This window comes from Rhipicephalus sanguineus, chromosome 1 (genome assembly GCF_013339695.2).
Source record: "Rhipicephalus sanguineus isolate Rsan-2018 chromosome 1, BIME_Rsan_1.4, whole genome shotgun sequence".
NCBI classification, from domain to species: Eukaryota; Metazoa; Arthropoda; class Arachnida; order Ixodida; family Ixodidae; genus Rhipicephalus; species Rhipicephalus sanguineus.
In genome coordinates this window covers 155,560,696-155,587,637 of record NC_051176.1, presented here as the reverse complement: position 1 = coordinate 155,587,637, position 26,942 = coordinate 155,560,696, and the positions used below count along the sequence as shown (strand labels likewise).

The 26,942-nt window shown below is 44.6% G+C and overlaps 1 protein-coding gene across 2 annotated transcripts in view; it reads right to left on the bottom strand.

The window, feature by feature from the left end:
• The window catches only part of LOC119400701 (ATP-dependent RNA helicase A), a 109,629-nt gene extending 83,249 nt beyond the window's left edge, over positions 1-26,380 (bottom strand). Inside the window, exons 1-6 of one of the 2 annotated variants that reach the window (XM_037667702.2) lie at positions 26,086-26,380; positions 25,868-26,011; positions 16,947-17,099; positions 16,047-16,186; positions 1,823-1,869; positions 180-316 (exon numbers count right to left, since the gene is read on the bottom strand). In XM_037667702.2, the coding sequence (XP_037523630.1) occupies positions 180-316; positions 1,823-1,869; positions 16,047-16,186; positions 16,947-17,099; positions 25,868-26,011; positions 26,086-26,199 (735 nt within the window). In that variant the 5' untranslated portion in view covers positions 26,200-26,380. Of the gene's footprint in view, positions 1-179; positions 317-1,822; positions 1,870-6,495; positions 6,606-16,046; positions 16,187-16,946; positions 17,100-25,867; positions 26,012-26,085 lie in introns of those variants that run through there. The other variant, XM_037667706.2, reaches the window with a different exon arrangement.
• Positions 26,381-26,942: the final 562 nt, after the last annotated feature.

Below are 26,942 nucleotides of genomic sequence, written 5' to 3'. Positions count from 1 at the left end.
CATGGTGCCTTACAAGTTCTAGTACATTACCAAAATTTTCTTTGAGGTCTGGTGAGGTGAAACAAAATGCACATGTGCCTTTACTGCAAGTGGACCCGACAATGCTCACAATGCAGCCATGACAAAAAATGTAAGGATCATCACAGCCTTGAAAATGGCAAAAATTAAACATTACACACCTTGCTTTCTGTCTTCTTCTTGGCAACTCCTGTGTAGGCTTCAATAGCACCAAGATGGTACAGCTGACGCACTAGAGACAAGGCACATGACTTTGATGCCATCTGTTTGTTAGAGCCTTGCTCTTTTGCCTGAATTCCTGAAAAAAGTCCATGTGAAAATTCAGTGTCCCTGTCTTAAAATTTCTAGACACCCCCAGATGTTCCAAACAGTACTTCAGACCAAACACATCTTAAATCTGAAAGAAGCAAATTTTTTAAATAATATATCCAACTCACACGAATTATTGTGCTTTGATACGGCCAAACACAAATCAAGGTGTCTACCAATTTAATTTTTCCAAATTCCCCCCCTTTTCCAGATTTTCTCTGATGATTCTAAGCGTGCTCCCTGACTGGTAATGATGCTTGGAAAAGTCTGTCGACTGGAAACAAGTCCTCAAATGGTTAAAAAAAAGGGGACGAGGGGGGATAGGGCACTTGCATAAACTACAAGCCACACTGATTTATTATGTTCCCTTGGCCAAAAGGATCATTTTACAAGAAATACACTTATTAAAGGGACACTAATGTGAAACAATGAATCTGTTTAGATTGATAAACTGTACTCTGAGAACTCTAATGCCATTAATTAGACATGTTAAAAAAATGATAGCTTAGAAGTCAAAGAAGAACATCCTGAAAGCCAGGCATTGCAATGCAAACACAGGATTAATCAAATGCATCCATTTGCACATAAATGTAATGACTACTACACAGCTTTCTCTACTTCATAATGTATGACTTTTGCACGAAGTAAGTGCATGACATGCACAATCTTCTAAGCCAAATTCTTTTTTTAGTTCCAGGGTCTTCAAACTCATGGTTTACCATTGGAGGTAACATCTCAAACCATCAGGTAAAAATGAAATATGTTTTTACATGTCACCATATAATTATAAGGCATGCCATAGTGGTGGGTGAGAATTCCCTATTAATTTGGACCAACTAGGATTCTTTGAAGTACACCGGAATTTAAGTACGTGGTTTTAGCATTTCCCTTCGTGTGTGAAAAGTAGCCTCCGTGGCAAGGAATTGAACTCATGTCCTCCAGCTCAGCCGCACACAACCTTAGCCACTAAGCTACCATAGCAATATTAGATCAGAGAAGTATCAGAGTGCCATGATGCTTTGAGCACCTCCGTAGCCAACATATCAATATAAATTATGAAAGCAACCTTTTGCAGAAAATATGACAATGACAAAGCTTCCTGAGCGATTATATTTTGTGTTCTGGCATGATGGCTTTTAGTACATTAGTCTAGTAGACCAGTTCAATGTACCAATTTCTTTATCATCCAATGTTAGCGGACAGCCAATTTTGGCATTACAGAGATGTAGTGCCATTCAGATAACAAAGCGTAGAGAGTATAGTGGAACTGAGCTATGCCTTATCCCAGCCCTGAATATGGGAAGATTAAAGCCTAAAAAGAAAATATATTTGGTCCCCATGTTATCACTTGGTATCAGTGTGTTCACGCAACTGCACATCAAGGTTTCATTTATATATACATGGCAATATTCAAACGAATCTATTTTATATTTGAAAACAATGGCAGGCTTCCATACGTGGACACGAAAAGAGCAGAAGCTTTCGCAGTACTTACTCATGTTCAGCTTACGCACGAAAAATGCCATTTCCGCAAAGAAGGTCCTAAGAAGCAACAAATCCAGAGAGCATTAGTACAATAAATCTAGTTATCATTGTATACATTTTCAAGAAAATATCACTACGCCACCATATGAGGAACACATTGCATGCATACCAATATAACCAAGTATAAATCATGGCAGCAATATTGCAACAATCTTGCACTTATTTAACAGTTGTGAGTAAAAAGACATGTTTTTACTCACAACTGCATAAAACGGGAAAGAAGTTACTTTCACAGATAAGATGTGTGGTCCTCACAGAAATTTTTACGTTCAGAGGCAACAGTGCAAGGACTTTTCTACAATGCTCAAACAAACTGCGTAATCACAAAGCAATCACTGCTGTAGTTTACCTACATTGCTCGGTTGAAGAGGGCCATTATAACATGTGCTTCATTTCAGAAGAGTGAGTTTAAGGATAGTGCCAGAGGTATCCTTTTATTCAGCAAAAAAGTAACTGTTAGTGACGAATGAATGTTTGTCAATAAAATACACATATAAATGATTTTTTAGTAACACCAATAATTAATTGCATTATGGCGTATGTTGCAACTACAAAACGAAAGCTGTTTAGTGCTTCAGTGCTTGTCACGGCTATCTTTAGTGCTCACAACTGGGATTTTCACAAATTACCTGTCTTCCCACAGCAGTGTGCATTGCAAAATCTAGTCAGCATTGTCAACGTGCTAGGACAGGGGGGGACTGGCTAACATTTCACTTGGCAACATAAGATGAATATGCATATAGCTATAGCTCCCACAGTGTACAAAAGAACATTGCCAAGAACTCCCAAAAGGAAACTAACTCGACTAAGTGCTAATGCTAAACATGTCCTACATATGTAGGCAATGTCATACCTTCCTAATGGCAGTACCTTTTGTATCGCATACCCCTCACTGCCAGTAATAAGTTGCAATATAGTACTTTTCATATTGGCATAGGCCCACTGGATGCCATAAAACAAGGGTCAAAATTAATAAGAATTACTCTGCCCAACAATCATTTTCAGACACAAACTGCACCTACGAATTTAATGCTTTTAACATCACAATGAGTATTACTTGTACACTAGAGCCATGCGCACTAACAAAGCCCTCTCAATGTATCCCCTGAGCCACAAATTTGATTGTAGCTTTTTCACATGGGGTGAGGCATGTACAGTACGGTACCGGCGGTCCGCGAGCCGCGCGCTCGCGGACTGCTGGCCAGGAGCGCGCGGCCGGCGGTCCGCGGAGTGCTAACTGCTGGCGAGATTTGGAAACGCGGAGCATGCACGTAGGATCACAAGGGCGGTTCGTGTCCCGCGTCGTCTGCTACTTCTTCGCCCCAGCGCTCGGCGCGCGCTAGCGAAATTCTATACTTCTACGGTTGGAAGGACAACCGTGCTATGATCTCTGCATCGGGAATAAGTTTCCTCGTCTGTTATAAAAAGCGGCCGGCTGGTGCGAGCAGCATGTTGAAAGCTTACGACTAACTTATCGGTGAGCGCTTACAAGAATAGACTGTTGGGCTAGTTCGTGATTCACTGTGAGGGAAACTGCGCAACCAAAAAACAATGTTGACAAAGGGAGAAGCGCTTGTGCTGTTCTGTACTCTCTTTGTCGACGTTTTTTTGCACAGTTTCCCTCATAATGAGCACTTATACTAGGTAATGCAAGTGACAGTCTTTGTTATCACTTTCACAGTGTGCCACAGCTGGGGGCCCCAGTCGAAATTCGGCCGCTGGGGCCGCGAATTGCATCGCGTCAAAACTGGCAAAAAACCAGAGCAACAAAACAAACCACACCTTTTTTTCTGCCTGCTGATTAGCCGACGAGGCGCAGGTACAGTGGCGGATACATGAATCGCACCGCTGAAAAACGGAAGCGCTGTCCAGCGCTCACCAAGGGCAGTGGCGGAAAGTAGCAGAAGAACAGCGGCAAACGCTGCCCTTTCGCCTTTATGCGCGTGCGCCACGTTTACAAATCTCGCCGCCAGTTTGCGCCACGCGGGCCGCCGGCCACGCGATCGCGTGTTCCCACTAACAGTGGACCGCACTGTACACTGACAGAAATGGCTTTGCATGTTCTGGAGGTGCTTTGGAGTAGGAAAAGCTTGTTTTGCTTGGAGTGGCCACATGGACAACACAACCAGAGTTTCACTTTCAAAACCATTAAAATGAAAGTTCAGCTTGTGTCAATGTGGCAGTTACATCACTCATACGAGCTTTGACAAAGGCTGTTGTTTGTTGTATTATGCAGGTCTGGAGTTCGTCTCCTATGGTTTAAAATTTAGTAGTCTTATCTGACGCATTAAAACAGAAAGTCATGTCCCAAGTAATTAAAAATTAGCAAGTAGGTTAACTAATGAACTTCAGTGAGCTGGAGCGAGCAGAACGTTCCCAAGAAACATACAATACAGCACGGAGCTGTTGTTGGTAAGACAAATAAATGTGACAGAGGTAGAGGGAGAAGACATTGTAGTCCTAGCTCCATATTTGATCGAAATCCAATATGTCAGGAACATGAACCATCAATATCAACACTGAAAGATTCGACACACTCCTTGCTGTGGCAGAGAGGGGGCTTTGCTGTGGCAAGAGAAAATGCCAAATGGAAGGTAAAAGTGTGCCGGCTCTTTCAGTACTGTTTACATACAGATTGTCGAGCATGAGGGTAAAGCTTGTGTAACATAGGGCAACATTGTACTCAATGCAACACAACCAGTCCAGACCTTCACCTCCAGATGTTGTATTGACAATGTTGCAGCCGTTTGCCCCTTCCTTTATCACTGCTGTAGTTACCTTCAAGCCTGAACTCACCATCACGAGTGCGAACTGTGTACAACTTTCAGAGGCTTGAACACCTGTATTGCAGCATTGGTAACAGTATTCAAATTCACACTGCCTAGAGAAAAGCTCGAAGTGCCCAATAAAAAAAAGCCCCCCCCCCCCCCAAAAAAAAAACTACAAATCTGTTTGAGTTTGAGCTAGTTCATGTGTACAGACGGTGCAAATGAGCCGAAAAAAAAAAAATTACACAGGACATTATATGTGTGAATTCCTTCTTTGTCCTCGTTCTTCACGCTGCCTATGATCATAAGCTCAATCAACTCACACAATCACTCGTGCACAGCACCCCAGGCATGCGCAGGGTTCCCCATAAGGGGGGGAAGGTTCATCGCAGTGCCCCCCCCCCCTACTAAATCAATGCATGGGGCAGATTTTGCAGCCCCCCTCTTAGGTGATTAGGGGGGCGGCCGCCCCCCTGCTCCCCTGTGCGCACGCCTATGCACAGCACGCTAAACTGCAATTCCTGAAACCAGATTGCATTATTGATGGCTATATAGTATTTATACATGCAGACTTCAAAGAGATCAGCATAGGTCGGCAAAAAGTGTGGAGCTCACTCAGACTCACTCACGAAACTTATCTTACCCTCAGGGCTCACTCGGACTCAGACTCACCAAACTTTTCCTCATCCGGACTCACTCGGACTCAGACTCACTATAATTTTTCTCAACCGGACTCACTCGGACTCAAACTCACCAACATATTACTCAGCCGGACTCACTCAGACTCAGACTCACGGCTCGATCTGAGTCTGAGTGAGTCTGAGTGAGTCGACTCATGAGTCCGTTAGCATTTAATTATCCTTTTTCTACCATAATGTCAATGCTCTTTAACGCCAATATCTCGAATAATCTCTGCGCTACTTAGCACCTTTTGATCTCGTACCTTCAAATACGAGTTATCTGAGTTTGCAGTTCAATAAGGACCTTTTTATTGAAAGTCATGACTCACACGAGATATTTTTATCAGTAACTTCCCGTGAAAAAGTTTGCGAGGGGAGGTCAAGGCACCTCCTCCCCCTCTCCCTCCTAAAATCATGCCTCTGATCAATAAATATTGAGCTGATGTATGAACGGTAGCACGTTGAAGTATGCGGGAGTATACGGGAGTATAAACGTGAGCTGACATAGGGCTGATATTAATGCTAAAGTTGAGTAGATACGACCATAGGTCGACAAAAAATGTGGAGCTCACTCAGACTCACTGACGCAATATATTTTGCCCTTAGGGCTCACTCGGACTCAGACTCACCAAAATTTTGCTCAACCGGACTCACTCGGACTCAGACTCACCAAAACTTTTCCCAATCGAACTCACTCGGACTCAGACTCACAAAAACATTACTCACCCGGACTCACTCAGGCTCAGACTCACGTCTCGATATGAGTCAGAGTGAGTCTGAGTGAGTCGACTCATGAGTGAGTTTGCCGACCTATGGAGATCAGTGCTCCTTGTACGACTGGTAGCTGTTGTAACCCAACTGTTGGCCACCCACACTAGTTCAAGTTATCAGTAATTTACTTCACAGTTGCAACTATTTTTCTCCTGCATAGAAAACATGAAATACTTCATGACTCAGGTGAAACAGGCAAAATTAACACATGATGAATTTATAAAAGATAACTGTGTTCACGTTCCCTTTTGTAGACATACTAGTGCAGCCCCTGCTGCGAAAATTTTAATCCTACATACAAAACTAATCTACCTTTGACATGTTTTTGAAGAATGGTCCTTCATTTCACTTAAACCAATATTTTTAGAAATATTAAGGAGAAAAAAGCAAGAACCGCTGCATACCCAGACAAGGCTCACCAGCTCTGAAACCACACTTTCAATGTCCAGCAGCCATGAGCTGTGCAACAAGATGCTGCCTCAGCACCTCGTAAGCAGGAGCAGCATCCAGCCACCTGTAGAACACACAAACCAGCCCAGCAGTTTCAGTACAAATCTTTTGCCTTTCAATGCAGCATCATGGGAAGCTGCTGGGCTGGTCTGTGTTCTCCTATCTAGTCCTTCCAAAAAAAAAAAAACTGACCTACAAAGAACTACATAGAACTACGCCAGTACTGGGGACAGGTAAGACACTGTTAAAGGGACCCCGCAACGTTTACTCAGCATGGTCAGAAAACACTGCCAATCAATTGTCGAGGCTCCTGAGAACATGTGAGCCAAACATTATAGCGCAACACGCAGCATGGCATTTATAATTAATTCTTAAAGTCAACTAGAAATCGCTCCCCCTTCTCTCGACAAATGATGCCATAAACCCAAATGACTGCACCATAAACCCAAATTCCATGGCCATTGGCTGATCTGAGCATCGTAAGCTGCATAGTTACCGCGGCCGCCGCAGAATGCCGCCACTTGCCCACCCATGGACTCGCGATCACACTGAAAGTAAGCCACGCGTTCGAAGAAAAAAAAAAGGTCCTCAAGATCATGATGCACACTGAAGAACGGACGTAGCTTCTTGACCCTTCTTTTGTACCAGCCCGCTCGCTGGTACGAAAGGAGAGATAAAGCACTTAAAACGTGCAACAAATCACTTTAACTCCGCTCGTACTTGACGGATTCAAAAAATTTTTGCAGCAGTCAACTCCTTTAAGGGGGGACATGAGTCCTGAAATTTTTTTTTAATGCTTTATCGATTGAGATGAAACTTGACAAGTTTATGTATGTTTGTGCGCAGATTTCAAATATGCACTTATTTTTGTAGTATAATAGTATGTAGTTTTTAAAATATCGAACATGTCATATGCTTTTTGGGCGCCATAGTTTGCCTAAACTGAGAGAGTTACAAAATAATTAAGCGCATTAAGCACCTGGAATGAGTACAGAATGCAAGAAAAGAAGAATGGATGTTCTAAACCCATTTGAACAAAAGTTACGTTTGAATGGGCTTAGAACATGCATCCTTGTTTTCTTGCATTCTGTACTCATTCCAGGTCATTCTGATGTGCTTAATTACTTGTAACTCTCTCAGTTTAGACAAACTATGGCTCCCAAAATGGCACCTGGAATTTAAAAACTACATATTTTACTAGAAAAAACATTGCATATTCGAAATCAGCACACAAATATACATTCGAGTGTCATTTAAATCGATAAAGAAGTTTAAAAAAAGTTTTCAGGCGCAGTGTCCTCCCTTAATGAAGTCATTCGATGATTACTTGGAGAAATGTTGCAGGGCCCTTTTAAAAAAATTTAGACCTGAACTACAAGAATTTATTATGCAATTTTTATGAGGTGGATTCATTTACTTGTTTTAAGGCAACCAGCTTTCATTGGCTGTTTTCCCGTTTTCGCAGTGGGTAGTTGTTTGACTTTCACCCAAGATACACTTATCACTTTCATTCACATTCACCATTGAAATACTATTCAACATATAGGTGGTGCGGTGAAGCACTTGGAAAGGACAGCCCTCTCCTTCTGCTGCCACTCTCTCTGTATGGTAGCTGCAGAAGAGGAGGATAGCAATGGCCTTCCATGTCAGTGTTTGTGCAGTTGTAAACAACACACCTACAACAAATCGGCTTATACATATAGCCATTTGTACTGTCACTACACAAGTGCCAGCTAATGGCTCTCTTCTCTATGGAAACACGCAATAATATAACGAACACCATATGCAGTGATGGAAGTGGCCAAGAATGGAGCAGCTGTGGATGCAGTAAATTTGCTGCTTTGGAGCTGATTTGAAGCTGTAATTGTCCATTTTGGAGCAAAAGATATGTGCTTTGGAGTCATAAAGATCAACATGACTGAAATATAGGCAGATTAACACAACAGAAAATTAGGCGAGTTGGTTCTCGCACATATTTGAAAAGGCACGAAGAAACTACCACAAACAAAGACGGAAAACAGGCTGATGCACTACTAACAACTCCGTTTTTGTGCCTTTTCAAGTACGTACACAGAGATTAAGAAAGGCTACGCTTTATTTTACTTTATGGAGCCCCACTGTGTGGAAAACTGACTGCTGTGCCCACAAGCTATTTCTGGCCAAAAAATTTGTCTAGTCACCACTGCATGGCCATGTTCAAAACAATGGAGTTGAGCGTGCTATAATGTAAGAAATACACTGGTGCAATCATAAAAGTGTTTCCCTTGTTGTGAGCCTTGTGCCTTCTGCTATAGATGCATATGTGATTTGCACATTTTTGTGAGGCAGTTATTTCTCTACTGCAGTAAGAACGAAAGATATTATTTTCTCAATTAAACAACGAAATAATGAATCTACAGAAAAAAATAACTGCATCTTAAAGGGCTCCTAAACCACCTTCGATAATTTTTAACATTTCAAGTAAACGTGAGCATCGAGTTCAGAATGCCGTCACGATCAGCAATGCCTAACGGCAGTGCTACGAGCCCTGGGCACCCCAGTAATTCAAAGAAACAGTCCCTTCTCCACTCCTGGCCTTTCGGCAATCCTCAGCCCCACAGCGTTGGTTGTGACATCAACATTGTAGTCTGCTCATGTCATCCACAAAAAGAACCTGTTTGTCTGCACGCACGTATGTGCGGTTGCCGCTCTTCCTCCTCACACAGAGAGGACTCGACCAGGAGGAGAGACGAGCCGACAAACGGAGCATAGCGAAGGAAAGGGCAACACGAACGAGGGCCTGTTTGTTTTTTGCTTTTGATTGTCGGAAAACGGGACCTGGAGAGTTTACTGGGCACAACCCAGCCAGATGGTCGGCTTGAAATAAGCACTCCCTTCAACCATACTGTGGACCTTCCTTCTCATTGTCAGTGTGCTTTTGGATAATCAAGGGTCTGTCAAACACCTACCTATCCATCACTTATTCCTGACACTGAACAAAAGCATGCAAGGCGGATGGGTACGCAAGGAACAGAATTCCGGGCACTGAATAGAAGCACATCATGCAAGGTGGATGGGCAACTGCATGAGGGTCAAAGAACTCGTGGCAACCTCGTGGTCACCAGTTGCCTAATCACAAAGTTGCGTAATCCCATGGATCCCAGACCAGGCGACCATGAACGTAAGTGCAGAGCTGGCTATGGTGATCAAGTCAGCCAACACAGGTGTCACCACCTAGTCCGCGCCTAAAGATTTCTTGTCGTTCGGGCACCAAACCTTTCAAGCCAAGGCACAAGATGAGCTATCGCAATACCTGCTTGTACCAGTTTACTACTCGCTATTGCAGATGAAGAACTTCGAGAGTTTGACCTAACTTTTCCTCAAGTACAATAGAGCAGTACCCTCAAGCGCTTCGATGGAACGGCTCTTCAACACTGCCAACGAAGCACTGACATGTTGGTTTCGTCTGTCGGACACCAACATTGAGATGCAACTGTTGTTGTGTTCAAACAAGGAACTTTACGAAGTTGTGGATGCATATTCTGGACATTTTCCCCCATCCTACTTTGATACGAAATCAGCATTCAATAAACGACTATGTATTGCAGCTTTCAATTCTGTTTCTTGAACAAAAAATTTAATTATATTGGTGCATAAGAGTAACTATTTGCACATCTCAAGCACAGTATCCTGACTGCGCATCTGAAGACCAAAATGTGAAGTGCTGTATGTATTGCTCTTGTAATAGACGAGCCCCAATGTTGCAATTAGACATGTCTGGAGTACGTCCAGCACATGCTCCCTGAAAAAATTTGTCTAGGTGCGTTTCTTTGGTTTTTTTTTTATCTGTAGATAATCTGCTCCGAGGAATGTTCAAAAATTCATACAGTAAAAGCTCGTTAATTCGACACCCGTTAATTCGGAAATTCGGATAATTCGGAGGGCTCTATTGGTCCCGGCCGAAGTGCATGTTAATCTATGGGACCAAACCTTCGTTAATTCGTCAGAATTGGGCCCCACACCGCTTAATTCGGACAAATTCTGACGGATGCCGCTACACAAATGTGTGGTAAAGCAGCGCTGGCACCACTGGGGCGAAACCGAAACTTGAGTGATATCGCCATCGTCATCAACTAGTGGGGGCGATCGCAGCGTCACCGAACGTCGGCGTCTTCTTTCTTCGCTTCACTATAGTGCCTAGAATGCCTAGAATATATTCTAGGCACTATAGCTCCACTGCGCCTCCGACGCCATTTTCCCTTGTGTTGTGTCGGCACCGTCTCTTCTTGCGGAGTTCTTGTTTTTTCCCGTTGTGACCGTGTTTACATGTGAGGCCCGAGCATGCGGCAGTAGCCGACGGTGGCATCGACGAGGTGTCAGCCGAGTCCACCGACGGTGACTGCCCGACCTTCGATGCTGTCCTTCCCACAGATATGACCCTTCAGGACTACATCGCGATTGATGATTGTGTCGCCACGACTGGTCTCCTGCCCGATCAAGAAATTATTAATAATGTCGTGACCTCATCGCACTTCACGGGAAGTCTCGGAGGCGCTTTTGATATTAGAGGGCGTTTGCCTGAGCACTTCCGACAGTTTGCGTGCTGTTGGCCATTCGGAAAAGTTAAGAAAAATTGTAATGTAAGCCGAAATCTGCGTGAAAACGCAGATGACCATTACAAAATACTTCAGCAAATAAAGGTATGCTTCTCCAACTTGATTTTAATGTTTTTCCTGTTCATTCGTTAATTCGGCATTCGGTTAATTCGGACATTTTTTCCGGTCCCGTGAAATCCGAATTAACGAGCTTTTACTGTATAACATACGTAGTAGTTCAACACAAGTTTAAGTTGCTCACTTTATTTCACCTGAGGATTATCCAACACTACATTTTATTTACAAAATCAAATTTAATGTTACTATTAACGCCACATTCCAATGTTCAAAGTGTAACTGGAATGTGTTCCTTTCACGTTAAAGGAGCTTGTAGCGGGAACTCGTTCCAAGATAAGGGAGGAACATGGAATGAGCTTTCATTCCTGTATTGGAGGAACGTGTACAACACTGGCCACAGACAGCAAACTTCAAGCAGTTAAGTGCTGTTACTTCAGCTCATCAGCATAGGTACAGTTAACCCAGCACTGGCAGAGTTTATAATCATCCATATTTAAGAGTGGTGCTTCTTATACCCGTCACACTAGACGTTTTAATGTCATTCGAATGGACTGACATTCGCATCTAATGACATTATGCGGCTGCTACATAGCGATATTTAATGTCATGAGATTCGAATGACTTAAGAAATCTAACGAGTTCAAAAAACACATTCGCCGTCGCAGCAGAACCGAATGTATACTCTCTACCCCAGAGACTACTTAAAATTTGGCATTCAGCATTCCCAATTTGACACGCATCCATGCAAACACGCGATTAATGTTGCTTTTTTAAAAGGCATCTGTCATTTTAACGAGAACAGGTGTACACAAGGTTGCTGCAAAATATTTTTACTCTCCACCTCAGTGGCGCCTGGCCGCCGGCACTGGTGGCCATAAGGTAAACAAAGAGACACCTGTGCGCACGTGTATCTGCAGCGATGGCATCAGCTCCACGAGCGCACTAGAACCAAGGCAGAGACGTTTGCTCTCATAAGGCTATGGGAAGACGATTTTGCGGAGTTCCGTTGCAAACTGTTTTCCCGCATGGACGTGTGTGAGACCGCGTTTTGAAAGCGAACAAACGCGGAACACTCTAGGTTTCTGTGTATGTGCTGTCGCACTGCAAACTGCCACGGATGCCTCTGTCACTTCGCGTTGGAGAAAACTTCCAATAGACGCGACATGTTTTCTTATGTTCCTTTTTTTCCCGTTGCGCCGCGCATGCCTTAAGCGAACGCACTCCACCTTGTTTCACATGCATACTTAATAGGCCGCGTCTTGATTCTTTTTCTATCTGACGATCAAGTCTCTTCGACTGTCTTATGCGCTTTTCTCGCAACACCAAGTACAAAGCACTAAATGCTTTATTTGCTCTAGCTTAGCGTCGTTGTTAAGAGGCACTGCCATGTCAGCCAGGTTGCTTGCGTTCATTCTATCGGCTGTGGCTACTGGTTGGGTGTCGTGTTGGCTAATGTTGGTCAGATACACTGCGATATAAAATTTTTATCCGTATTTATTTAGCGAAGCGACTTCGCACATCTTTTAAAATAAATAACTTCACTTTTCTACCACTTCACATTTACCTTCCCTCACTTTTCCGGCCATTTTTTGTCTGAATTATCGACATTGGTATCATGAACGAATGACATTACTTTTTCCTGTGTAGCAGCATCACGGATCAAATGGCATTCGTTGCACCGAATGACATTTGAACCTAATGACATTAACACCTCCAATGTGACAGGGGTATTAGACAAGTTGGAATTGCACACTTGGGTGGGTTGCACTTTTAAGACACTGACAGCAAGCTCAGAGTGAGAATAAGTAAGTGTGGTTTCAGAGGTACCAGAACATTAAATGGCAAGTGGCAGTCAGCACTCCCATTTGTGTCTTATGAGCCTTGACCTCCCTACGTCTTAAATGTGCAACCAACATAAGCATTCATTTTTGCTCGTGAAAACTGGCACACCATGCACAGGAAAGCCCAATTGTTCCTCTCTCAAACAAAATGAGCTAACATGTGACTTTTAACCATACAATTCTACCTCACAATAACTACACACTACAAAACAATATCTACACTCTTGTCCTATGTATAACGAAACCTTCCTTGTCATGATGGCATCATGGTCTTGCAATGTTACTTAGATAAAATATGCAAATTGGACCATTATGGGCAAACAGCACAAACTGTTTGCTACTGGAGTACTGTAAGCAAGCTTTAATACAAATTCAAGAAAAAATTGCACCTAAGAGAAAATAACATCCAAAAGAAAATTGGGTACCTGCTTGACATGGAATACCACAGTTGCTGTAAAGCCAGCCTCACAAAGCCTAAACTGACAAGGCTAAAATGAACAAGTTATGTCAATGACTTCATAAAGTGTGGTTTCAGAGAGGTGCCAGGACATTAAATGGCTATGGCAGCAAGGAAAATTAATCAGTGCCTTCACATCTTGAGCAGCACACCACTTGTGCACTCACATCCATACGCCTGAAATCTCAGCGTTCACAGCGGCCGGTTATTAAACAAAACATTGAGGCAAGCCTTTTCTTTCATAGCAGACATAACAACATTAGTAACATTTAAAATCAAGCAAAATGTCCTTTAACGTTCTTGATCCAAGAAGATTAAAAACGGTCCCTGAACCAGTCAGAACTTGGAAAACTTGTTGCATAGCAGCAGCAGTGTACCAGTATGAACATACAGCCACAAGTTTTATTTTATTTTTAAATCATGGTGCATTAGCAAAGTTGCAGGTGTTTGACAAATGACGAAGTGGTCCCCACGGTTTCTCAATTGGCTTCGCTACCCTCCTAACTGACACACGGACACCCTGCTCCTCGTCACACACTATATCAAACTTCAAGCAGTGCAGCCATAGATAGCCATGGGTTGCGCCAACAAACCAAGAGGAATGCTTTTACACTGTCCACCTTTATTTACCCTCCACACAACACAACCTAATTGAAACCTTTATGCAGAATTAGTACCATCCGACCGGTGAGTCGTTCTCAGAATACAAGCCTCTTCAGGTTGGTACTTTTTTTGCCTCATCACGCAGTAGAATCTTGGTGATGCCATCATGGCTCATACGATTTTCGGGATAAAAATTTTTCTGTGGTCCCAGCCAAGGCCCATTAGCCTACAATGTGCTAGAGTACGGTTGTTGTGAACCAATTTTCACCCCACAACGTTTGATAGAAACGTACACTGCCCCACAGATATGAACAGGAGCTGCCAGCGCAGCCATGCGCAACCCACCACCATCAGAGATGGTGCGCGCAACCTCCGTGTGCCTCGACTTATAAATGACAGACACCGTTGACCTGGTTCAGGACCCCTTTAAGGCACAAAATGCGATGTGTCCCATGACAGCTAAGTAGCCCCTTACCATTCTTCTTAGTGCACTTTTCCGCATGCCACCAATGTACTGCGGCGAAAGTGACAAGCGTTCGGCAAGTGACCGACAAAGCTAGGCCAGGTTATTAGAACAGATGTCCTTTGTTATGATTTTCTTTTTGCGGTGGCATTAGCACTGTTTTTCAGGACATTTACAGCTATGCCTGTACAATCAGGAGGATTGCTCAATATTCAGGAGTCTCCTGGGCAAATCCGAAGAGTTGGCAGGCATGCAATTAATCAGGGCTAATCATGACATTGCTGTGGTCCCAAGAAACAATAAATTAAAAAAATACGTCAGCTTATTTTGCCACATACTAGTACAATACTAAAATGGCATACACTCAAACCTCATTATAACAGTCACATCTGCCACGAAAATAACTTCGTTATATCCGAAAATTCATTATAAACGTTTATTTGTAACACTGTAGCTATGACAAGACTATTCTTCATTTACTTCAATATAACCAATAATTCGTTGTATCCGTGTTCGTTATATCAAGGTTTGAGTGTACTAGCTTTCCATGTCTTTCGATGATACGCATTTCGGCTGATAGGAATATTTTTCGTGACACCGTTGAGATTTGTATAATTGACATTCCATGTATATTAATTATCTCTAATATTCCAAATGTAGGGCTAAAGTCAACCAGAACTTGACTATTAAAGGGGTCATGAACCACTTTTCCAAGTAATGATCTATTGACCTTAGTATCAGAGTTTACTGCTTCCCGAATCGATTGCCGCAAAAATTTCTCGAATCCGTCAAGAATCAGCGGAGTTACGGGGGTTTGGCGCACGCTCCCAGCGCTTTCTCTCTTTTCTCGTGCCGACGAGCGCACTCGAAGCTAGACAGGGAGGGATGACACGGGGGAAAGAAGTTACGTCAGTGCGCGTCATGAAACGCGATCGCTCTCCCGCTGTGATTCGCTTGCGCGAGTGCGGCTACCGTGTACTGAGGAGTGCGGCGCCGGCAAGTGGCGGCACCCCGCGGCAAGAAGCGCATCTAATCCGAACGCCGCTCTCGATTTACATCGGCTATCGGCCAATAAGCATGTTATGTCTCTTGCGACGTAAACTGCCAGACGCCCCGCTCTCGATTTACATCGGCTATCGGCCAATAAGCATGCTATGTCTCTTGCGACGTAAACTGCCAGACGCCCCGCCCACCGACGAGAGTGAGAACCGGCCTCTGTTTGAAAAGAGGGCGCCTGGGGAAACGGCAACTTCGCGCTCCGCTTGTGGCCTTTACGCGGCGCACACGACTGTAGTATTTGGCAGAGCAGTTCATAGCCGTGTCAGCTTTCCGCAGGATGTGTTTTTTCAACAAGCCCAAGGGGTGCTTCATGACCCCTTTAACAAGGAGGAACCAGCAGCAGCCTTGAGGAAAAATCAGATCTACTCTTGAGACTAGTTTCATATTCAACATGCTGTACGAGTAAAATGAGGAAAGACTTCAACTATACTTGTTGTGGCTCGGTCCAACTTCACTGTAAGTATAATCAGCATTGATCTTATTCATCTGCATGAATTGATGCAGCCTTGATTTTGCGGTATCAATTGTCCAGTTGCCATGGATGCCGGAGTTCATGTCCAAGTCCTCTGCCTGCACACATGAAATGACGCAATTTCACAGGCATGTCCCTTGATGAAGTCCTCCATGCCCAAAAGTGTAACAATAAACATCACAACAAGTTTTACCGATGCAGTAGATCACGCAATACTCTTTCAACACGACAAAGAATTTTGTTTTCAGACCTGTAAGGGTCAATGACAGCACGCAAACAGTTCCCAAATAGTCGCTGCTGTACATGTATATTAGAAAAACGCACCACTTTTTAAACCCACTTTTGCCCTGCAAGTGCTGTGACCCTGTAGGAATGCAGGGAATTTTTTTACCCTGCTGAGCTTTAATTTACATTCCAAGGTTTGTTTATACAGTTGTAACCCGCAATAACGAAATCAGCGGGGAAAGCACAGAATTTCGCTCTTGCGGGAATTTCGTTGGCACAAGAATGCAGCCGAGTTTGTGTCACTGCGCGTACGAGGATTGGTCAGGCGTAGGAAAGCGCGGGAATTGTTTTTCGAAATGAAGGGTCTGCGCAACGCACAGCGCTGTAACATTCGGAAAACGTGATCGCCGCGGTCTACTGTACGAATTAGCGAGCTTGTTTGGGGGGTGGAAAAAAAAGTCGCAGCCTGTTTACAGGCCCTTTAATAACTATGTGAAAGGCAAAATTTCAGTTTTCTTACACACAGACAGTTGAACATATACACATTTATATTGACATCCATGCTTCACTGCACATGAAAGCATGTGCGCAGCTGCAATAAATGCAAAGACCCTGCCACTGTAAGAGGATTACCTCTTCAAGCCTTCGTTTTTCGGCCAGTCTGTCCAAGTAAGATACCGGTGGTCCCTGCTGGTAAGGTAAAATTGGCTTGTTCTCATTTGAAGGAGGTTCTTGTTGCTCACTGTTGTTGGCATCGGGGTTGCTCGAAGCAGGTGGTCCACCACTCTAAAAAGAAAAAAAAAAAAAAACAATTGACTGCTCACAACAGTGTACAATGTGGCACAGTAGTTGTACAAAATTTAATAGCATTAGTGTGTACAGTATACGCAAATTGCTAATGGTGTTTGCATAATGCCGGGTTATGAACGCTGGCAGTGAGATTCTGTCTAACCACAACTGCACACTTTTTTGTGTGTGTTCGACAAATGTTCTTGGCAAAAACAAAAAAGATTTCCAAGGCAACATCTATCTTACAACGCTGCCAAAATCTTACACCATCAATGAAGCAGCATATATACTTGGCTCCAGTAGTAATGGCTTTGTCTAGTTGAGCTCAGGGTCTCCTCGTGGTGCTCCTTGCTGCTGATTTACACTTTCAGTAATCGGCACAGACCAAGATGTTTTTGTATCAATGGCAACTCACTGATAATGCTAATGCACACAGGCCAAAACAATAGCATTAAAAAACTTATTCTCGGTAACGGCCATCGATTTTCCTTAAAAGGACAGTAAACAACCTCTCGGTCCAAAATTTGTGATGGAGAGATAACTGCACGCTTGTATGATGTGAACATGCTGCCACAAAAATTTTGCGAATAAATGCTATAATAAGGAAGTTACAGAGTATAGAACAACTTGCTTCGGCTGCTTTCAATTTTTCGCTCGGCCTTTCCACTCTACTCAGCAGCGAAGAGGGGTAGGCGTAGCCCTTCGTTGTGACTACGCCCACTTTGGCAACGTAATACAACGTCAGCGATTACGTCATCGTACACGCAGCCAACGACTGAGCAGGGCTTCCTCCACATGACCCTCCAGTCAGAGCAGTGTGGTAAGGAAGCACGGTGCGAGGGGTGCGAAGCACTGGCGAGGTAAACAAATATGCCACGGCGCATGCGCCCTTCCACTAGCAGTAAAGTCGCGAGACGCCTCTTAATCACGGAGGCTTTCGTCTTGGCGAAACCACTTGTCTCGGTAGTCTCGGCTCTACTAAAATGGCAGAAGGCAGCACAAGAAAATGACAATGCGGACTGCACGGCCAAAACAGCATCACTGCAGGGCCAAGGTGCCGTTTCGTGGTGAAAAGGACCAATCAACGAAGTCGGTACTATGTAATGTTGCCCGTGGGCAAGATTACGTCACTGCGCAGGTGAAAAGGACTGGTCAGGCACAGGAGAGGGGCGCGGGAATCGTTCTTGGAAATGGAGCATCTGCGCGGCACACAGCACTGCGATATTCGCAAAATGTGATTGCCGTGGCCTTGTGCACGAATTAGCGAGCTTGTTTGAGAGGTGTGAAAAAAAGTTCGAGCCTGTTTACTGGCCCTTTAAAGACAAACTCCAGTGATTTCACGAGGTCTATGGATCTCAATGAAATTTGCTTGCTATATTCCTTTGCGCCCGACCATCATTTATCCAGAATTACAGGCTTGAGGGATGCGCCAAGTGCTCATAAATTAATTGCATTGATTACCTTGGGCCATCCACGTGGCTTCCTACAATTACCGACCACACTGACGTCAGCCTGGGCAAAGCAACGGAAGTGGCAGAAGCACTAGTACAGGTGTTTGAGAATGCAGTGTACTAACCACTGCAGCGTTGAGAAGGCAACGATCATGCGTGTTTGACCAGCACCTCACTGCTGTCCTTGACGTTCAAAACTTTTAAAGTCGGTGCATTCGAAAATATGGTCTTGCACCATTTTTCTTATGTTCTTTTCAGGGCAATTCTACTATCAGGCGCATAACAGCAGCATCTTAGGAGCACATAACCGCCATTAACTAGACATGGTCAAAGGTCACCAGAGTTGGCCTTTAACCTTTTGCTGTCGGGAAGCGCCCACCATCACGAAGTGGCTCGTCCACTCCACTGCTGGGAGATGCCTGCCAAGGCATTTTAAAATTGTGCACTTTCTTGTTTAGGAAATATTTATAGCACCATCTTTTGTATAGAGGCACAAGCTCTTATGACAGTTATCTACAATCGAACCCACTATAACAGTCCCAGATATAATGATCTATCGGTTACAACGACCATATCCATACAGTGAACATTTTTTAAAGCCTCCTACTTTTACAACGAACACTTCCGACAAGGTTGCCGTAAAAATATGGCTGATACAAAGTGAAAAAAAATTAAAACATGCATTCTAAAGCATGAGAGAGCTGCGCTCACGCGTGTCCTGCTGCAGTTTGTTCACGACGAAGATACCATAGACCGTGGTGAGCACCACACGCACATTTCGGAAGCTGCAAGCGATGTCACTATAACTTTCCAGGCGTTTCTTCAGTGGCAGAATGGCAGCAAGGTAAAAAAAAAAAAGAAAAAAGGGAGCAAGAGGCGGTACGAAGACTTGTGGTCAGCTTTTACCCGGCAACCTTTCCCAACACCGTTTCTGCATCTACAACCGCCTATGATGAACCGAGTAATGCCTTGGAATGCAAAAAGCCATAAATGCAAGAAATTATAACTTTTCGTCGCATAAAAGTTCACTGCGACCATCACCTCGCTGATGCCACAATGTGCTACAAAAGGTCTTCCATCTTTTCGGTAACGCCAGAGACCGGTCGATCAATGATTACGACTTCCGCGCGATTCCGGTGATGCATTCGCGAATAAGCTTCAGAAAAGAGCGAAGGCGAGGTGGTGGCTGGCGATTAATGTGCTATTATGACTAATTGCCGACAACCTTATCACAGCCAGCTGCAGTTACCTGCTCTGCTGCGCGTGTGGCATAAACCGTGCGAAATGACGGCAGTACAAGCGCGCCATGCTACCATTCGCCGCTGCCGCGCTGTGCGAGACTTCTTGCACATTGCTTGCAAAATGCTTGTCTTCGTATCATTGAACGAACAGGCTGCTTGCATCACCCATGCACGGTCCGAAGTGAAGCATGCACAAAGAACGCACAAATGTGCATACAGTAGACAGCAAATGGCCCAGCCGTGATGGCATGAGCCGAGTAGGTGATGTGGTGTACCAAAGTGGTTGCTTGGGCGAGTTGGTACGACATTTTAACTCACAGGTTGAACGCCTCACCAATGCTGGATTCCCGTATCACGTTATGACCGCAGTAGCTGAGTGTCTGCTCAAGGAACAAAAAATGAGCCCAGAGATGCTTGCTAAGACACGTGAAAATAGGCCAGAAAAAAGGAAGTATGTAGTCATTCCATACATCCACGGCGTGGCCCATAACCTGAAGAGGATAGCCGGTAGGTGTGAGGTAGATGTTGTTTTTTCTGCCCCTGAGAAGCTGGCTAGCCTGTGCAGGGCTGTCAACCCTGGAGCTAGAGAAACCCGCACATGCACGACTAAGCATCGGAACAAGTTTGTTCCCTGCGTTCAAGGCGTGGTGTATTCCCTGCCATTGTCCTGTGGTAAACGGTACATAGGCCAAACTGGCCGGTGTCTTAATGAGCGTCTCAAAGAACACGCTTACAGCGTTTCCTCGACAGTGTCTGGCCACCTGGGCATTCATTGCCGCGATTGTGGGTGCGTTCCCGAGTTTCATCTATGTGCGGTTGTGAAGAGTCATAGGGACCAGCTTACACGTGAAATACTGGAGGCCTTGGAAATAGCTAAGCTGGGTGACGCATGCGTGAGCAGACCTTCAGTTGCCTTGTCAGAAAAGGAGGTTGTTTATCTGTCAGAGTGACTGCATGCGCAATGAGCTTGCTTTTGGTGATATTTCTGTTAGTTTTTGTATCTTCGATTTGTCATGTTTTGTTTCTTCTTTTTCGTTTTCACTGCGCAGGTATATATTGCGTGGTTTGACGAATAAAACTTTGTTGTAAGTCAGCGCTGTTGTCTGTGTCATTCTCTGCCTGGTCCTTCGTCTTTCGCGCTGTTTCCCTCCAATAGTGGTGTACCAACTAGCCAGGGATGATCGGCTCCATGTGGCGGTACCGTGCTTCAGTGCAGTGATGGAAGTGCTGCTCCAAACTGCTTCAAAAGAGAAATGCTGCTCCACACTGCTCCAAAGTGTGATATTTGTTAGTAACTGCTCCGAACCTGCTCCAAAATGGCACTGGGAAACTGAAAACCATGAACTTTAACCATGTGACCATCCAGCGAGCCTAAACGAAAACAAAAGCAAGCTGTATACCAGGGGTCTCAAACACGCAGCCCACGAGCCCTTCGCTAGCGGCCCGCGGCTTCACACGGAATAAAGTTTTGTGACTTTGCTAAATAGTGCTCACATTATTTTCTCGCCTATTGCAAATAATAGCGCTTTGTTCGGGTAAGCTACACAGACGAGACTGGTCTCAAGCATTTCTTTGTTCGTGAGGCACACCATGTGGTCACTATACGAGTTCAAACACCACCGTGGAACGAAAACTGTATATTTCAGGATCGGCATCCAGATTTGAGTCATTGTGGAAATTAGTATCGATATGTTTTTCAAAACCTGACACAAAATCGCCTTCAGCAATGACCCATATATGAGACATGAGAAAGGCATTCTTTCAAATGGCAACAACGTTAGAGGACATTTAATTCAAATTCTCTCCCCCCCCACCACCACCATCTTCACTGTCCCAGCCCTTGTGGGAACAAATTTCGTGACTGCGGCCCTCTAATGAGGTGATATACTAGCATAGCGACAATGCTACATGTACTGGAATTGTCATTATATATCTGATTTAGCTGTATATTTGTACCTGACAAGGAGACTATATTGGTGAAATGTGTTTTGGGATTAGTTCGATATCATACTGATTACTAACTGCTGATGTGACAACTTTGATGTGTAACAGATTACATTTACCACTTTATCAGCTTTGACCTCATTTATGCTACAAGAACTGGCATTGTAAGTGTATAGCTCATTTAGCTTGTTTTATTTTCGAAATTTTCAATGCTGGGTATTTTGGCAAAATAGGGCAAAATAGCGAATAGTCGTTTTAGGGCGTTAAACCCCACAAGCAAACCAACCAACAAGCCAACCAAAAGAACCCAAACCAGTTTAGAGTAAACTGCAAGCACAGTTTAGGACTTTGCAATATGCTAAGATGTTAAATCTGAAACTTCCTGTTGTATCTCCCACCATGCTGTAATTCATTTACACGCTTCAACATAGATCATACTGCCAACTTCAGTCTCAGCAACTTTTGTTATAAAAGAAAAAGGTGCAAAATCCTTTCATGAGTCGTAAGACATAAACGAGTGTTCCTCTTCTTACAGGCTACAATACCGGGCAGAAAATCCCGTTCTTAAGTGCAGTAGTAGGAGGCTTCAGTTACTACACAGTTAAAATGGGCAATTAGAATGAACGCGACAGTGAAGCAATGAATATTTTTGGAAAACCTCGTACGCAGTGAAAATCCAGAATAGAGCTTGCGATATAGCGATAGCAATTGTACTGAACATGGAAAGAACTAGGACAAAACGCACATTTTCTAGAACGTACTTCAGCTCCCTCTGCCCTTAAAGGGACACTAAAGGCAAATATTAAGTCGACGTTGATTGTTGAAATAGTGGTCCAGAAACCTCGTAGTGCTGCTTTTGTGCCAAGGAAGTGCTTATTTTGAAATAAAATCACGTTTTTAGGGGTCCGCATCGCGTTAGCGCGCTTCAAATCTCCCGCCTGAAAATACGACTCTCATACGTCACTGCTGCCGTGCCCAACGTTGCCCGCTTTTACTGCGCGGCCACCGACACTAGTAGCAGCAGGAAGTTGCGGGACCCACAGTAGCAACAACGGCCATCGAAGCTTGCCGCAATCGCCGCAATGGATGTGGACGGAGAACTTGACAACGAGACATTGGCTCGCGACGCTGGGCTCCAATTCAGCGACTTGAGCCCCGATGAACGCGGTATGCTGCTGAGGGCTCGTAGTGCCGGCGTCGTTGCGTACTACGATAGCAGCCTCGGCAGCGACTCTCCCGAGCCCGAGCCCGAAAGCAGCGAGGAAACCAGCAGTGCGGTGTCGGGCGACGAAGCTCATGCGGCATTTTGTCGAACTTTCTGTCAGAGCGACTTCCACGAGCGCGCAAAACACACGCGGGCAGTACGCGATCCCGAAACTACCACTGAGACGGGCGAGGCGCAGTTCGGCGAAAACGAAACCTTTGAACCACGCGCGCCGTTCCCCATGGCAACGCCACGGATGTTTTTTTTTTTTTTTCATGAATCAAGCGGAAACGAACAAACAGCATTTTATTACGTCTTTTGATGCTGCTAGTTTGATTACTAGTGATTTATTGTAGGCCGACTTCCATACGTCATCGGGATCACTTCGAAAATGTCCCACTCGTGGCGCTCATCATGCGATACATTTAGCTTAATTTCTCGGTAAGTAGGGCACTGCTGTTGATAATATAGTTGTTATATAGTTGTTGATAACTGCTGTTATATATAGAAGTTGTCATACATTGGACTTTCACTCTGACATAAATTGTTATTTTCCTTTAGTGTCCCTTTAAACAGCACCAGCTTTTTCTGCCACATCAAACACTGCATGTCAGTGCGCTAACTACTATCACGGTGTAGGAAACAGGTGACACATCGGCTCGACACAGAGAAGCAGACGCAAGTTGTTCACGTTCACCATCTTTTCAACAGACAGCGCTCGGCGCATGTGGGCTGGTAGACCATGTGCAAAACTGCTGGGCCCCACTCTACTTCGCTCTGTCCGCGACGCCACGTTTCATGTCGAAACATCTTTATTCGGGTTTTGTGAAACTATTCGTACTCCGTAGCAGTTTTCTTTCATCCTGTGAATTTGTGTGAGGTGCGCGGAAGTGGGGGTCAGGAAGCGATGGGCAAAAAGTGTTTCGCCCCACGTTGCATGACAGGGTACAAGTCCTGTACTGAAAAACAGTCATTGTTTTCCACACCAAAAAAAGAAGAGCGCCTTCGGGTATGGAGGAATGCCACACCTCACAAAGATCGGATGTTGCAATCTATGACCACCTCTGCGAAAGGCACTTCGAGCCACCTCTGGTGACTAAAACCTGGGAGGCTCTCTACAACGTTAAAGGTCATGGCTCACACTCCCCGGAAAGTGTTCCTCTAGAAAGATGCAGTGCCTGCTATATTTCCAGTCTGCCCAAGCTATCTGTCGAAAGAGACAAAAAAAAAAACTAAAGAGGCCAGCTGAGAGGCACGGCAACAGTGCCCCCTACAGTACCTGTATATGTAGCATATACAGTAACTCTAGCGGCCCCGTTCGTATAGCGCCACCTGCGAGTAAGAACAGCCTCCAGCATTTTCAACTATATTGTGCGAGCACCGACCACACATAGTATCAGCGCCTTACAACGGCAATAATCCAAGGTCAAATTATATCGGTTGCGAAACATGGAACAAAAACCTATTGCCACAGCCATCAACGAATGTCGTACGATTGAAGCACGACTAGGTGGGGAGGGGACAAATAAAGAATACCAAAAACTCAAAAGAATTTTTTTGCGAGTACTCATAATTTTATATATGCCAAAGTAAACTAGAAATTTACGGTCTGTCTGACACTTGTCTAAATAGTTGATTGCCTCATTTTTTTGTTAAAGAGACGTAAATGTGGGGTGTATGCAGGCAGTCTGCTGTGTGGGCTTGTGTTTAGTTCGGCCGGTTCCTCCGTGCTTTGTCAGGTCAACGAGGCATCGCTCACTTTTGTGCGGTGGTTTCGTGCGTATGTTCCGTAGGTTATTTATTTGCTTATGTGTTGTTTACTGGCATGACACTTCAGAGAAGCTGAATTAGCTCACAGAACGTGTAGATAACTGCTCCTGTGACTGCTTTCGCTCGTGCACGGCTGGCGTGCCCTCACCTTTCGTGATGGTGAATTTGGCACGCTAAGCAAAGAAACGCTGTACTGTAAGGTTGCCAAAGTGATACTTTCAAAGCTGCTCTCTCGCTCCGATGGTTTTCCTCGACCGGGCAACATGAGTTTTTGAACTATTGTGCTCATGAGCCGTTGTATCATAATTTCATATGGAAAGCATTTTGGTGCATATTGCAAGTACACTATTTGGCTAATAAAACAAGCTTGCTTTCCCAATCTTTCTTTTCTCTCGCACACGCAATTGGCAGGCCACAAAGACGCAATAAAATCACATAGTTATCAAAAGCATGTAAAAGGTCAGCAATAAAAAAAAACAATTTCGCGCCTGGATGTCGTGCAAATGCACGACGTCGCTACCACTTCCGGTTGTGACGTCATATTTTATTTATTTTTTGCTTGCTATTAGTTGTCCCCGCGATACCTAGGTGGCAACGAGCCGCCAACTATTTGACACATAGGCTGCTATGGAAGTTTTGATCCCAGTTTACATATACCTTAGGATAATCTGCGAGACCGGCAGTAGTACGGCAGCAGTAGTACTGCCGGTCTCGCAGATCATCGCCATTGTAAGGCGCTGATAGTGCGTGCGGTCGACGCTCGCGCGATATAGTTAAATGCTGGAGGCTGTACGTTAACCCGGACAATGTTTCCAAAGTTTCGCCACGCTCGCTCGCTCCGTCAAGTCACTTCTCCTTCCTACACCGTGACCACGATTTCGGCCAATGAACATAGCCTTGTGCTTGCGCTATTCTCTGTTAGCACACGATTAGCTTCAAACGGCATCAAGACCTAGCATGGCGGCCGAAAATCTAGTGCCTTCAGGGCAAAGACAGCGCTTTTGGTGACGCCGTGGTCAAAATAAGATCCGTTTTAGCCTAGTTAGGCCAGCAAACTCGTGCGCCCGGCTAGCTGAGACAGAAAAACGCACCGCGTACACAATTAACATTCAATTAATACACATCCTATAATTGTTCGTTCACAACAAAACTTACCGGTATTTCAATGGGGACCTCAGACTGTGCAACGTGGTTGCTCCGAACCAAATACTGGAGAAAATCTCGAGCAGCGTTCGTCTGAGCGTCTTTTTTGTTGGTCGAATTCCCCGCACCGACATAATCGAAGCCTTGAACGCGAACCTGGACGGAAAATACACACTTTCAACACGTCCCTCATGCTGCGATTCTTTGCAAATAAAATGACAGTGCGGTACCTCACAAAGAAACCTCTGTCGATGCCTCGGTCCAGTGTTCTTGAACTCGTACTCAGGCGTCACCTTATGCTTCCCACACCAGGCGTACAGAAATGTCTTCGTCAGATCACCCATGTTGTTCTCCCGAGAGGATGGAGACTCGGGGAACCAACGACGTTGCAAATGAAAAGCTTCTCGATGTAGTACTTACTATTTCAGCAAACTCAAACAGAGACGGTTCAACCGCTAAATTTAACGTCTCTATTGCCAAGACACCGGCCGGCACATTATTACATCCACCATTGCATATGGCTGCTGCTAATGGAATGAAGAATCACGTGGCTAGATTAGCTAGATATATGCAAGCATGTATGCAAGCCATGGAGGAAGGCAAGCCCAAAGCACTGACCTCCATTAAACTCCTAGTGGAGATCAGTGGCCCAAAGGGCAAAAACCTATGGCAAAAACAAAGCGTGAAGCTTTTGCAATGAACCGCCATTAGAGGTGCCAGAGACGCTGCCGATCGAATATAATTTTAATACCGCTAACTTTAAAAAAAAAAAAGCACTTTCGGTTTCGATATCGAAAGGCGGCTTCTCAGTGACGTACATCGTAGTGTGTGTAGTGTGATGTCACGGAGAGACAGCAACTCGCGACGTACTTGCGGCCATTTCCTCCATGCTTGCGGCAGATCTATCTGCTCGTGGTGCGTAAACAACGATTAGTGAACCCAAGCAACCACGGATATCCGCCCAGTATCCGTGCAAGAGCCCAATGTCCTGTGCCAGTATGGGACATTCAATAGATGTACATACATTAGAGAGTTGTGACGTACATACGAGTTATAATCGATTATGGATCTTCAAAGGGGTATTCAT